This window comes from Mastigoproctus giganteus, chromosome 10, assembly GCF_048544385.1.
Source record: "Mastigoproctus giganteus isolate SK-2022 chromosome 10, ASM4854438v1, whole genome shotgun sequence".
NCBI lineage: Eukaryota > Metazoa > Arthropoda > Arachnida > Uropygi > Thelyphonidae > Mastigoproctus > Mastigoproctus giganteus.
The window spans coordinates 158,562,035-158,577,893 of record NC_143584.1 but is presented as its reverse complement, the minus strand read 5'-3'; the positions used below and the strand labels follow the sequence as shown (position 1 = coordinate 158,577,893).

Here is a 15,859-nt window from a genome sequence, read left to right as displayed (position 1 = left end):
TATACGGTGGGACCAACTGATGATGTTACCAACAGCAAATTCAAAATGGGAAGCATTCAAAGAATTTAATCTTGGAAGCTACTAGGCCTTACATACCAACTAAGAAATATTGTTCAAGGCCTAAATGGATGTCAGATGAACTAATGAGACATGTGGCAGAGAAGAAAAATGCATGGGATACATAAATTAGTGGGTGACATGGAAGCCTATGATAGATATAAGCTGGTCTGTAACCAAGTCACAAAGGAGATTAGGCGAGCAAAGGCAGATTATGAGAAATCCTTGGCAAAGGATGCAAAGAAAAACAACAAAAGTTCTTTACCTATGTGAACTCTAGAAGGAAAGGGATGAATCAGACTGGTCCACTGGATATTGATGGTTCAACTGTTGATGATCCTGCTCAGGTGGCTAACAAACTAAATGAGTATTTTGCATCTACATTCACCCATGAGGAGTTATTCAGGGAGGGGAATGCCAGAGGTGAGTTAAACTCTGGCAGTGAGCTGGATGATTTTGTAATAACTGAGAGGAAAGTGGAGGAGAAATTGTTGAAGATAAACATAAAAAAGGCACCTGGGGTGGATGGGATCTATCCAGTTATATTAAAGGAGGCAGCAAAGGAAGTAAGCAAACCCTTAGCCATAATTATGAGGGCTTCTTTGGACTCAGGAGAGGTACCCTTGGACTGAAGATGTGCAAATGTGACCCCAATTCACAAAGGAGGATCAAAGGGTAACAAAAAATAATTATAGACCTGTTAGTTTAACTTCTATTCCAGGAAAATTAATGGTTGGTTGGTTCTTCTGTTTTATTGGCGCATTAGCAACTAAGGCTAATGCACCAAAACCAGGTGATATATAAAAATTTAAATTTCACTGACCTAATTACTTAGGTCACCATGTCAAGATATGATATAAAATAACAAAGGTATAAAATGTAAAAAAGATAAATCAATAAAGAAATAACAATAACATATAAATTTTAAATACAAGTAAAAACCTTTATTGATTTAAAATAGCTAAAAACAGCAGACACATTGTCATTGTCGGATAAAATCTGACTGAGTGTATACGGCTCAGTCAGATGATTAAAAGCGGTAAAACGGATACTGCTAAAATCTGGACAATCAATTAAAATGTGTCTGATTGTTAAAATTGTGCCACAGGACTCACACATAGGAGGATCATCAGCCCTCAGCAAAAATGAATGAGTCAAGTGACTATGTCCTATGCGGGTCCGGGCAAGAACAACTTCCTCCTTACGATTCCTGTGCAGACTAGACTGCCACGGTTCAATTACAAGCTTTATACGATATAATTTATTCGTAGTCTGTCTATTCCACGGATCCTGCCATTGGGAGTGTATCTTTTGGTGTATTATTTGCCTGTAGTCTGAATAGGGCACTGACAGGCAGCGATTATTATTGGGAGTTGCTGATTTGGCTGTGGTGTCAGCCGAAAAAAATTAATGGAGGCACTGGTTAAAGAAGCACTGCAGGATCATCTAGACAAGACTTCAGTTATAGCTCGGACACAGCATGGTTTTGTTAAGGGAAACGTCTTGCCTGACCAATTTGATTGGATACTATGATGTGGTCACAAAGGAACTGGATGCAGGGAATAACTTTGATATATTATATATTTGGATCTTAGAAAGGCTTTTGATACTGTTGCACATGGAAGACTGCTGCACAAATTGGAGCAGTGTGGCATTGGAGGCAAATTGCTGCTATGGATAAAGGGATGGTTGAGTGGGAGAAGACAGAGTGGTAATCAATGGACACTGCTCATCATGGACTAATGTTATTTGTGGAGTCCCTCAGGGTTCAGTATTGGGTCCATTGTTGTTTTCTCTATTTATAAATGAATTGATGATGGTATATCAAGCTTAATGTCCAAGTTTGAAGACGACACGACGGTTGGCAGGATTGTTAAGAACACTAATGACAGTACGCTGCTGCAACAGGATCCAGAAAAGTTCAGCAGATGGGCTGAGAGGTGGTAAATGAAGTTTAACATTGACAAATGTAAAGTACTACATAAGGGAAGCAGCAACCCCAGAGTGACGTATCAACTCTGTGTTACTACGCTGATAGTGGTAGAGAACGAAAAGGACCTGGGGGTAATTGTGCAGGCAGATATGAAGTTTTCTGAGCAGTGCAGACAGTCTGCAAGAGTAGCTCATAGTGTCTTGTCAATGATATACAGGAATTTTTCTAGCAGGGATAAGGAGGTGATTATCTCCTTATATAAGGCAATGGTCAAGCCACACCTTGAGTTCTGTATACAGGTCTGGAGGCCTCATTTTAAGAAGGATGTAGAACTGTTGGAACGAGTACAGAGAAGGGCAACAAGATTAGTGAATGGAACAAAGGGTTGCTCTTATGAAGAAAGGCTTATATTTTGCAAATTACAGTGTCTGGAGACTAGGCACCTGCGAGGTGATCTGATAGAGGTGTATAAAGCCTTGAATGGTTTGAGCATGCTCAATGCCGATGGGATTCTTCCTCTTGCTCAGAATAATCATTTGAGAGGGCATAAATTCAAATTGAGGAAAGACAGATGTAGGATAGATGTGCGGAAGTTTGGTTGGTGGAACAGACTTCCATCCTTTGTTGTGGAAGTTGATAGCCTAAATAAATTTAAGGCTGAGCTGGACAGGTACTTGGAACGAATGGAGGGATGAAATGGGAGCATGTTTTTTTTTTTTTTGGCTGATGCTGCATAAGCTTGCTTTCTTGTATCATATGCCTCTACTAATGCTAATGTCGTTAGACAAGCATTATTGGTCCATCTGTTGCAATTTAAGAATAGTGAATAAAATTTCAAAATGCACAGTTTTAAATTATTTCTAGTCTTTATTCCAAAAAAACAAAAAAAAATACTGAATGATGTATAAAGCGTGCTATGCCTTTTTGTAAAATTTTTTTTTGACAAAACCCACTTGATGGTTAAAATCCTATTATTATTTTATTCTTACAAACAAGGGAATTTAAAAAAAATGTGGTACTACTTTCACATATTTTTGAATAATATGTTAATTATACAAAGAGGGTTTTTATGGACTGTACTCTGATACAGCAGCATGTTGCTCACCGGTATTTTTACTGAATCAGCTTCAGCAATAGCTGCAATACAGCCAAGGCTACCTGAGATCAACAGTATTTGTGTCTTAAAGTTGCATTTGTCAAACAAGCACATTTTCTTTTACCTGCAAATTGTAAATATAAATATTTTATTAGTTGGTCCCTATTTTCTTCAACTAAAATAAAGAAAACAGACTTAAGTTTCATTAAGATAAACTAGATGAGGGAAAGTAAGAAAAAAGGGAAAATAGGAAACTCATTGGCAACAGTGACAGTACACAGAATGTGACATGCCAAGCTCTTTTGGTAAACTTGTCCTGGACTCTTACTTTGATAAACAGTTCAACTTTTGTTATTGTCATATTTTGTTTAATGTTGAAGTACACAGGTCTCATTGGGTTGAAGTATACAAAGTGTATCATTTTGGGGAAGAGTTTTGAAAATGTTTTAAAAGGCCAAGTGTTAATTGTGATTAGTGTAAACGAACAAGAGCTAATATTAGCTCTGTCACAAAGCCAACTGCATGCGAGTTTACAACAGGAATAGCAATGAAGCAGTAAAAAAAAAATAATAATAATAATATTTGCTACTCTTGTCATATCAGAGTATAGTCCAAAAAAAAACTTCCTGTACATTAAAAAATCCTCAAGCCTTAGTTTCAGTGAAGTATCTGACTGAAAACTAAGTTCTTAATAACACTTGCTAACACGATTTTTACCTCCACTAACAACATCAGCTGTTTGTCATTAATTTTTATGCACAGATTCCAAATATAATTCTTAAAATTTCACTTCACATCACAATTTCTATATAAAAAAGTTTCAGTGTTTACCCATAATATGTATATCTTACAGAAATTTAGGGATCTACTGTGCTCATAGATAACAGCAACAATGGGGAGGATTAACATGTTCAACCTTGTCTGTCGGCCTCCCACTTCTACCTTTCACTAATGGAACGACAGTTGTAGTGCAAGTATGTATACAGTTTATTTGCATGTCTACTGCATGTTGTTTGTTTATTTTGTGTGCTTTTCTTAGCATTATATTGTTAAAATGTTTAAGCAAAAGCAAAGAAAGTGTCTCAACCACCCTGACAATTTCTGCTACATGTGGACATGGTTTACAACAAAAGCTCAGAGGAAGAAAATCTACAGTATTACTCAGCATGCATATTCTTTGTACTTTGGTTGTAAGATTTCAGATGGTTATCAGGACAAAACCTGGGCTCCAAATATGTGCTGTATTATATGCACCACAAATCTGAGGATGTGGCCATATGGAAAAATTAAAAGTATGCCATTTGATGTTCCTAAGGTGTGATGAGACCACACAACCACATTGATGGTAGTTATTTGTGCATGACAAAAATATTAGGGATGTCCAGAAAAATCAAGCACAGCATCAAATATCTTATGCAATAAGGCCTGTTCCATAATGACAAACTGCCAATACCATATCTCTCAAAATTGTGGGGTAAAGCAAGTGGCAGTGATGAATACAGGGAGGATTCTTGTGTTGCAGATTTTGCTGGACTGTCCACTTCAATAGATTTGGACTACCAACTGAAAATTATAATGTGCCAAACTTAATTAAGCAAGAAGAGAATGACTTATTTGAATTAAACTTACCTAAAGAGCAAGTAGAACCCCTCATTTCTAGGTTAGGTTACCAGTAGTGAAAGTTACTTGAAGTAGGAACTAAAATCACAGTAAATCGAAAATGTCACAAAGTATTTTCAAAATATTTCATTATGGAAGACTGTATGTGTTTCTGTAAAGATATTAGTGATCTTCTGAATGAACTGGATGGTGAACATAACCTAGTTCTTCTACTTTATGCTGTTGGCTTGAAATGACTATATAAAAGTATGTCCAAAGATCCTGAGTGCAATAATGTATCATGACTTTGCTTGGAATGTCTGTGATGGTCTTGAGGTAACTGGGTTATTCACTGGTCTACGGAGGTTTCACAAAATACTATTGTTTTTTTTTGTATGGGACAGTTGTGCAACACAAAACATATTATGAAGCAGCAGGAAAAGGAGAAAGGATTTTTACGAGGGAGAGGAAATATAAAACACTGGTTAAATCACAAAAGGTTCTTCTTCCACCTTTACATATAAAGGTTGGATTAATGAAGAATTTCATTAAAGCTCTGGATAAAGAAGGAAGCAGATTCTGCTACCTAACAGAAGTGTTCCCAATTTAGCAAAACTAAGAGAAGGAATTTTCAATGGACCTCAAATAAAGAAACTCCTCAAAGATGATATTTGAAACAAAGGTACAGGACACTGAACTAGCAGCTTGACAACTGTTTAAAGCAGTTGTGTATAGATTTCTTTGAAGAAGGAAAGAAGATAATTATGAATCTCTGATGCAATTTTCATTTCCTTCATTCCCATCTCAGTTTCTCCTCAAAATTTGGAAGGGATAAGTGATGAGCAAGGGGAATGCTTTCATCAAGACATATTCAAGATGGAAAAGCAAAATGGACTATAAAAAAACTCTGAGTGAGTGGTAAACATCTCTAAGAAAGTAGAATGCACGTAATACATTATGTTTCATTAAGGTATTTTAAAATGAATGACTCATTTCAAATGGGCATTTTTGGTATTTTGGAATCAATTTCCTTTAATCTACAACTTTTGATCTGAAGGTACAAGAGAAAAGCAAAAATTCTTTGTCAAATATAATTAGTTAAAAATATATATTACCTTCATAAAGAGCACAAAGTTTGGTTTATCTTCTAGAGGTGATCCAGCCCAAGCAGGAAATTCCCAATCAACATCAAGTCCATCAAAATTATGTTTGTTCAAAAGGAATAGAATGGACGAAATAAATCTAAAAGCAGAACAAAAAACAGTTGTATTTTATTATTTGGGGGAAGGGGCAAATAAAGAAACTAAATAAATCATTTTATTTTAAAAAAGAAAGGATAAACCACTACCATATTACCATTATCTGTAATAAATACTTAAAGAAAAAAAAAAAAATTATTGTATGGGTGCAGAATTTAAAAAAATTAATATTTAAACAAATTGTGACAATGCAGAAACAAAAGATCTACAACAGTTATTGTACATTTCTGTACATTATAATGTTCCAGTCCTGATTCCTACATTTTTTTTCCCATTTTCACAAAGGAAATGCATAAATTTCTTCATTAATAAATGTAAACTGTGTTGCTAAAACTAGAATGTAAATCCACAAAACTATACAATAAACAATGAATGTTGCCACAGCTGACCATTGCCTAATCAATGATAAGTAATTTATGCAGTTATTGACAGCATAAATAACACTATGGCATTAGGGACAAATTACTGCTATGGATAAAGGGATAATTAGGTGGGAGAAGACAGAGTGGTTATCAATGGACACTACTTTTCTTGGACTACTATTATTAGTGGAGTTCCTCAAGGTTCAATGCTAGGTCCATTGTTATTTTCTGTATTTATTAATGATATTGATAAAAGCATATCAGGCTTAATGTTTAAGTTTGCAGATAACACATAGGGTGGTAAATGACAATTGGGAAATGCTACTGGAACAAGAGCTAGAAAAATTAGACAGATGGGCTGAGAGAAGTGGCAACTGCAGTTTAATATTGACAAATAGAAGGTACAGCATAAGGGTAGCAGTGATCCAAGAATAATACCATGTGTTACAACACTCAGGGTAGTGAAGAATGAAAGAGCTAGAGGTAATTGTGCAGTCAGATATGAAGTTTTCTGAGCAGTGCAAGTGGGCTGTCAGGGCAGCTCATGGTGTTCTGTCAATGACACAGGAATTTTGCCAGCAGGGATAAGGAGGCGATTATCCCATTGTGCAAGGCAATGGTTAGGTCACATCTTGAGTACTGCACAGAGGTTTGGAAGCCTTATTTTAGGAAGAATGCAGATGTGTTGGAACAAGCGCAGAGAAGAGTAATGAGATTAGAGAAGGGAGCAAAAGGGTGCTCTTGCCAGGAAAAGGTTTCAGACTAGGCTCCTGCAAGGAGATCTGATTGAGGTGTTTAAGGCTTTGAATGGATTAAATAAGCTCAATGCTGATGGCATCCTTCTTCTTGCTACACACATGAACGGGCATAAATTCAAATTGAGGAAAGTTAGTTGCAGCACAGATGTGGAAAAATTTGCCTTCAGCCAGTAGGTAGTTGATTGTTGGAACAAACTTCCATCTGTAGTTGTGGAAGTGGGTAAATTGAATAGTGTTCTGCGGGCTCTCTGTTATAGTGTGCGCGTGCTGGGGAACTTTCACCGCTATCTATATGTCTTGCAAGCTTGCTCCACACTAAAATAATTGTCCAGAGAGTCCAGGTTTATTACAATTGTCTACTAGTTTGGATCAGGACATATATCTCACGTGTTCTTCAGCTTTACTCTGAGATGTATAGAATAAAAAACTGGCAAATCCATTGGAAGGCGCTGTATTCTCCACTCCGACCCTCTATTGAAATAACAGAGCCTCGAAGTGGCCGCAACGATGATTCTTTATTAGTTCTAATTCAGTGGTTCGTGTGTAGCCAGATAATGTCATGAGGCAAGGTTAACAAACAAACATGGTTTATTACATACATTTTACATATAAAAACATTACATATAAAAATAAATTAAATATAGCATAGTGTAATTATGCAATTGCTCTACTGTTATGATATGTTAAGGAGAATTGTGCAAGTAAATTAATCTGTGTATCTTCGTGTAGTCCAGACAGACAGCATTTCCTTTCCTTTGGACAACGGCATAGTCCTTCGTCTATCTCAGCATTTATATAAGCAAATGTAGTTATTGGGTCAGATTATAGTAAACAACATAGTATTACTTTAAAGTTAAAACATATCAAAGATACATCTTTAAAAGTTATTTCTAGGAGAAGAAAGGTGGGTGTATCCTGTGTGATAATTCTAAAGGGAATATAACTCTCTAGTGGTTCATTTTATGCAATTCTATTTGCTAAGACATGGATAAACTTACCAAAATGCTTCAGAGCATATCTGGGCATGAGTTCTATCATCTCTGGGATCATCGAAAGACTAAAAACTTCTTCTAATCTTCAATGGCCAAAAATCAGGACTTCAACAACAAAAAGCTTTGGCGACAACCTCCGACGAACAACATTGCCCTTCTTTGTTCTGTTCTCTATATATATAAGTTTGACCCCTTTTTGCTTTTCCCTTGCTTATGCAGGTGTTCATTTTGTCGGATAGAAAAAAGGTTTGTGCCCAACATCTTTAGGGCCTGACTCACCCAGAGACGATATTTATGAAGGGGTAAGGAGAGCTTCGCATATTCATGTAGGGTTGCTTCAGGGGGGTTTTATGTGAGTCTCCACATTACCAAACATTCCGCTGATACGTGATTCAGTCAGCATCAAAAGTATGACTCTTACGGGGTGACTTTTCTCCCTAAAAGTGTCACATCTCTCTTCCCGTTTTTTGTAAACAATGCGTCAGGACGCTGCTCTAGCTGAATTAATGACCTTTCGCCGCTAGTCGGCAGCACCTAACGGGGTGATACTATTTCACGGGTGTGGCGTCACCTGCACGCTAAAGGGAGAGAGCAACGCGGTCCTCTCCGATGGGGGGGGGAAGGAAGTTGTTTTACTTATACAGGCCGTGGAAAAAGTATTGGGTGTTTTGAAGCAAATATTGCATATTAAAGATAAGTCCAAGTGGTAAAATGAAGGCATTTACAATAGATTCAAGGAAGAACTAGACAAATTATTAGAGGGGATGGACTGGCAATATGAAAAGTTTTTTTTTTGTTTTTGTTTTTTGATGTAGAAGCTTGCTTTCTTACATCATTTAACACTACTAATACGCTTGAGACCTAAAACTGTATTAGGTCTCAAGCGCAAATATTTTTGACCACTGTTTAATACAAATTATAATTATATTCAGAGATATACATCAGCCAATAATGGCCAGTCAGTAGGCTATACACAAACAATGAGATTGTGTGCTAAGTGGTGAGAACAGAAAGAAAGAGGATTTAATGACACAATCACAATTTCAAGGTTCTTCATAAACAATTAACAGATAAATTCTCCCACCTAAACCAGAAGAGCTGGAGGTTTGTAGCAATGTGTACTATGTGAAACATTATGAATAGTAGATTTTGAAGATCCAGGGAGATGTGAGAACAGTTTGCAATTCTCTTTGAGTATATACAAGGGGTGTTTGAAATTTTCATGACCTGAGTATGAAAGGGTGGTGGTACAGTTATAAAAATTTCTACATTTAATGTACAACACTTCAAATAGTAACCCACCAAGTTTCATAGTCTCATAGTCTTTTTTTTAATTATAGATCTTAAAATCAACAGTGTTGTCTGAATGAGGACATAAGATATCATTTATAAGATAGACAAAATCGGTTACCATGCAGTCATACAATATTTGAAAGAAATAAAAAAAAGACTAATGCCAAAGGCAATTCATGAGGATATGGACAGAACATTGGAGGAGGAGGATGCCCCTTCTTGTTCTATGATTAAGGAGTGGGCAGAAGATTTAATCAAGGAAGGGAGAGTGTGGAAAATGATCCACACTGCAGAAAACCTGCAACGTCCATCACTCCATAAGCATAAGTTGTTTGTATTGTGCACGATGTGGAGATGAGTGATTGACAAGTGACAGTTCGGTACATTGTTAGGCATGACATTTGAATGTGTACACCACATAATAACAGAGGATCACAATGAAAAAGGTGTCAGCTCAATGAGTCCCAAGTTGTTGGCAGCAGACCAAAAATGAACAAGAGTTGTTAAGTGAAGTGAACATTTGCATCGTTTTCAAGCAGATCCAGCAAATTTCCTTGCAAGGTTTGTGACCATGGATGAGACATGGATCAATCACTTTCAGCCAGAAACAAAGAAGCACTCCAAACAGTGGAAACACAGCTCTTCACCTCCCGAAAAAGCCAAGTCAATTCCTTCTGCCGGCATCATTTTTTTTTTTGGTGATGGAGTGTTGCTAGTGGATTATCTTCAATAAGGTCAGACAATCACAGAGGCATATTATGCAGACCTTGTGAGGCATTTGTGTGAAAACACCAAAGAAGTCTTGTTCCACCATGGGAAGGCACCTGCTCACAATTCTGCTATGGCTGCACTGCATATGTACAGCTTTGAAATCTTGGCTCATCCCCCATATTCACAGATCAGACTTTCACCTATTTTCTAATTTGAAAAAAATAATACCTGGCTGGCATCCATTTTCACACGGACGGTGACATCACTGCTGCAGTGGCTGCATTTCTGGAGGCCCACAAGAAAACTTTCTTTGCATCTGGAATCTCAACACATTGTAGCACTGGTGGCCAAAGTTGGTTGGTTGGTTGGTTTTGATTTTATTGGCGCACTAGCTACTAAGGCTATAATGCGCCAAGACCAGGTAATATATAAAAATTTAACATCTCAGTGACCTAATTAATTAGGCCACCATGTCCAGATCTAATAATAAATAATTAAAAAAGATAAATCAATAAAAGATATAACAATAACATATAAATTTTAAATACTATTAAAAACGTTTATTGCTTTCAAAAAGCTAAAAATAGCAGACACATTGTCATTGTCAGATAAAATCTGACTGAGTGTATATGGCTCAGTCAGATGATTAAAAGCGGTAAAACGGATATTGCTAAAATCTGGACATTCAACTAAAATGTGTCTAATAGATAAAATTGTGCCACAGGACTCACACATACGAGGGTCATCAGCCCTCAGCAAAAACGAATGAGTCAAATGACTATGTCCTATGCGGGTCCGGGCGAGAACAACTTCCTCCTTACGATTCCTGCGCAGACTAGACTGCCACGGTTCTGTGGCCAAAGTGCATTAACTCCAAAGGGGACTATGTTGAAAAGCAAAGTGTTACCAGACTCCTCAAATAAACCCTTCATACTCAGGCCCTGGACTTTTCAAAACACTTCTCATATTGTACTTGACTGAAACTTAGCCAAGGGGCCAGAATTGTCTGACAAGAAAAGATTTCAGAATTGTGAAATGTATTCCCTCACAATTCAATTCCTTACAAGGAATGAGTAGATTGTTGAAATTACATACCTTGGTGGTTTTGGTGTCAGTGACATGCAACTGGTTGCTTTGCCATTAGCAACTTACAGCAGAAAGCATCCAGATGAGTTAACTACAGTATGTCACTACTTACAGTTGTAATGCTACAGGAAAAGAAATTTGGTAAGGCATATTCATCAAAGTACAGGCATCAGAATTTAAGATGGCAATTATCATCCTTGCATGGCAGTCGCTGATATCACATTACTGTGATATCAGCAACTGCCGTACAAGGATGATAATTGCCATCTTAAATTGCTAAACCTCTGTTTTACAACTGAGAGGTTTAGCAATGATATAACTGAAATACTTTTAACTTGAAATCCTTCTAAACTGTAATACTTGTAACTTAAAAATGACAGTGAGGGACCCTGTTTGTCACCTTCCTTGTAAGTATGCAAAACAATGAAGTTAAATAGAAAGGAATAATTCAAGCATAAATTCAGAGGAAATAAAATTAACATAGTACATAAAAGAAAAGGGAAATTATAGAGACAAATTTTTTTTATGAGTTTGGCCAAAAAATACTATATTTTTTGAAATTTTAGTTGAAATTTGCACATTAGAAATTATAAAATAATAAGGAAAAATCCTAAAACTCAATATAAAATCTTACTTCATCCTCTTTGTTTCAGAACATATAGCATCAGAAAAACCACCTGCATTGTCACCTCCACCTACAGATAACAATACTTTTAAATCAGGGGTCTTCTCCTTCAGTTTTGTTACCATTGAATAAATTTTCTCATCTTCAGAACTTTGAGAAACAATGGTACCATTCTGTACACTGGCAAATCCTAGTAAGATATGGGTACAAAGTGTTGTGTTGATCTGATCTGGCATAAGATCTGTTTTACTTCTTGGTAAAATGTAATAGCAGGTTCGAAGAATCTGTTGACTAGAGTGCGGAGTTTCTGAATTGTTAACTAAAAAGAAAATTTATATATATATATATATATATATATATATATATTGATAATTAAATGATTATTCTGAAAAAATAAAATAAAATGCTAAAAAAAAGATAATTAAAAGTTGAAAACAGTGTACAGAAGACCCCCACTTTATAATTGGTTCACTGTACAATAACATCACTTTACAGTGGACTCTTCATAATAAAAAACCGTTCACTATATGATATGTAGTAAGAACCGGTCATTGTGATTACGTTTGCAAATTGAACTTTAATTCTATTAAATGACAATTCTAATAAGCAAAAACAGGAAGAATATTATCCACAGGCTATAAAAGTAAAGATATAAAGCACAAATTTACACTTTATTACCTTACCAATTAACAAAATTAAATGATAACTAAAAATTGGAAGAATATTTTCCACAGGTTAGCAAAATAAAAATTAATTTATGCTTACGTACATAGCTTAATTAATACTGTAATATGTACATACTAACTAACTGATATTTCTATTCATTGACAATTTTTTTTGGGTTGTAAAATTTAAAACAAAAACGATAAGCAATCAATAACAAAAAGCACAGCGAATGCAAATTGTCACTATCATGATATGCGCAAGTGAGATACAGAGCAACAAATTTATGAAGCTTAAAAAAATAGGAATGGAGAGAAGATTCTGAAAATTTGTTTTTTATAGGACTGAAGATTTCGTGGAAGGAGAAACATTTCACCATAATAACATAAAAACTCACAGAATTCCAGCTATTAGTATTATCACAAATGCAATAAGAGAGAGTTTACTACCCATTTATAATAGATTGTACTAACAGAAAAGCCCAATAAATAGAAATTGCAAATTGTTTTATGGTTATGACCTCCAGAAATATGCTTTAGAAAAATATCATAAAGGCATTCAAAACTGATTCTTATAGGATAATGATGAAAGTGTAGTGTATTTTAAAGATTTGAGAGTTGATTTTTGAAATTTGATTTTATAAAGCTACCTATTCTACTAACCAATGATAATGTTAACCAGTGCATACTTAATTCATTTTACGATTGTCTCTCACCAGACCACATGATCCTTCCTCTCAGCCAATAGCAGCGTTTGTAAATGTGTTGGTTGCGTATTTTGTTTTTGCATCCTTTAGTTGAAGTAATTTTTTGTGTTGTGCTTTAATCAATATATTAGTTTTAATCATTTTTTAATCAATATGTACAATTTCCATTATAAAAATCACCTTTTAGAAAATTTCAACTTCCAACATTTTGGAGCAAATTACCAAAATCAATGTGTTATTGGATTCACATTACGATATTTTCACAATATGATGGTGTCTCTGGAATGGATTAATATCGTAAAGTGGGGGTCCACTGTATTATAATTAAATAACATTACAGCACACATTTGACAATATCAAACTACTTGTAAACTCTCTTATAATAATAATGATATTGGTGGTCCCAACTCCAGACCACCAATATCATTGACCCGGGTTTGATTCCCACCATAGAAAAAAAAAAGAAAAAAAATGTGAAAGTTGCTTCATTGGACCTATCTCCCCCAAGGCTGAAGGGATGGCTGAGGCAGAGAGTGACATCATCTGGTGTCACTGCCAAAACTACCACCCACTGAAGGATGCCAAAGCTAAAACAGAGCCACCTCCATAGCTGGATGAAGTGCATATGGACCTCGGCCCTGGAAGCACGTATGGGATGGAGTTGTTAATATATATACTTCTATGAAGCTGTTAAATGCTTCCCAATTGATGTTTCTCGAAGAGAATCTGATGATAGCTGGATAAAGATGAGAAATATAAATAATGATTGTACGGCATCAAGTGTGGCACAGGGTAAAGTCACTCGCAATCAGGTTTAAGCAGAAGTGCTGGTTTGAAAAGTTGGAGACAATCTCCTACCAATGACAGTGTTGTAGGTGGTGCCATCTCCTACATGGCTACCACAGCTGAAGGGTAAGGCAATCCAGCCGAACCAACTGGAAGTGCTTCCTACACAACTGCACTAGCGACCACCCAAGAGGGAAGAAGCCAAAGCATGAAATGGAGCATCAAAATGAATATGTTCATCATGCAAGCATACTATGAAGTAACGAAATTAGACAGACACGATAAGGTACAGGATGAAACTGCACAAAGTGGTTGGAATGCTTCCCAACTGTTCAGGTCACTGAACAGCAGAGACCAGAGATGGACCATCCTCAAGAAGAACCTAATAGCTCCTGAAATCTTGGGGGAAGGGGGGAAATCAAGCAGGATGTCAGCAACCAACTATAAAGAACAATGAATATAGACACAACAGAACCAGAACTGGAGGAGGAACGGCAAGTACAAGAACTACAACCTCGGAGCAGCTGAAGTGAAAACAGACGAGATCGTGATATCCAGGATAGAAGAAAGCCCTAGCACCCATACCAAAGTAGAAACCCAACAGAATCCTGTGACTTGTCATAGGATTCTGTTGGGTCTCTACATTTGCCTATTGAGGTGGTCACACACCACCTCAATAGGTAAATAATACCAGATTATCTCAACAAAAAAGTAACACTAGATACCACCCATACAGCCATTTACTGTGCCGCTGTAGCAGCCAACAGGATGAACGGAAGGGAAACCAGAGACTAAACATAACACAAAATGCAAAGACAAGCAACAAACAACATACACACACCAGCCTGCGAAAGAAGGCTACAGCAGAAAATAGAAGAGTTAAGAGTGAAGATAGGCCAACTGACCCAGTACCAACAGGGTAAGAGAAGTAAAAAGCTAATCAGAAAAGTGAAGGCCAGCCTCAAGAAAGACAACATCCACAGCAAACATGAGACCTATAATCAGAGAATCGAAGAATACCTTGATACCTTCGGGCAGAAACTCGTGGCAGAAACTCATTACAGGGAGAATACCCAAAAGGAAAACAGAAACAGGATATTTGATGAAAACTAGAGAACCTTCTACAAGAAAGTCAGACAAGAGGAGAAGCAACAAACCCCAACCAGAAGGTACTCGAGGAGTTCTAGGAAAGCCTGTGGAGCAGCAAGGTGAACCATAACAGCCATGCCCCCCCCTGGATAGATCTCGAAAGAAAGAAAAACAAGAATGTACAAGAGATGACAGAATGGGAGATTTGGGAGGAAGAAGTACAACAGTCAATCAGGAAGTCCCACAACTGGTGAACTCCAGGAATAGATAATATCCATAACTATTGGTACAAGAAGTTCAGCTGCACACAGAGGCACATAGTGGAGCAGTTCACCCAGATAATGCACCTGAACACAATCCCAGAGTCTCTGACTCAAATCACCTGCCTGAAGGCTAAGGACAAAGATACCACAAACCCAGCAAAGTATAGACCAATCACCTGTCTCCCAACAATGTCAGGTCTGGGGATTCCACCTAAGAAAAATACAAGCTTCTGGGGAATATTCAGAAAAGAGCAACCAGACTGATGACGAGTGCAAAGTGATGCACATTTGAGGAATGGTTTGGAAGGTGTGGACTGCAAATTTTGATAATGTGACTCTAAGGGAAGAACTAGTCGAGGTATATAAAGCACTGCAGGGATTAAGGAAAACGAGTGAGGAAGATCTATTCTTCCTGGTCGGTGAGACAAAAACTGAATATAAAATCTCAATTAACAACAGAAGTTTTATATCATATTCTGCCTACAGATGGTCTCATGAAGTTCACCTGTGGCCGCAGGTTGTCTCACATTGGAATAAGTTGCCTCCCAACGTGGCGGAAGCAGAGAATTTGGCTGCATAAC

The 15,859-nt window shown here is 36.8% G+C and overlaps 1 protein-coding gene across 2 annotated transcripts in view; it reads right to left on the bottom strand.

The window, feature by feature from the left end:
- Positions 1-15,859, bottom strand: part of LOC150079409 (acidic mammalian chitinase-like) — an 81,659-nt gene that overhangs the window by 41,124 nt on the left and 24,676 nt on the right. For both annotated transcript variants that reach the window (XM_090382409.1, XM_090382410.1), the window contains exons 4-5: positions 11,781-12,090; positions 5,801-5,927 (exon numbers count right to left, since the gene is read on the bottom strand). In XM_090382409.1, coding sequence (XP_090238535.1) covers positions 5,801-5,927; positions 11,781-12,090 — 437 coding nt within the window. The remainder of the gene's footprint in view (positions 1-5,800; positions 5,928-11,780; positions 12,091-15,859) is intronic.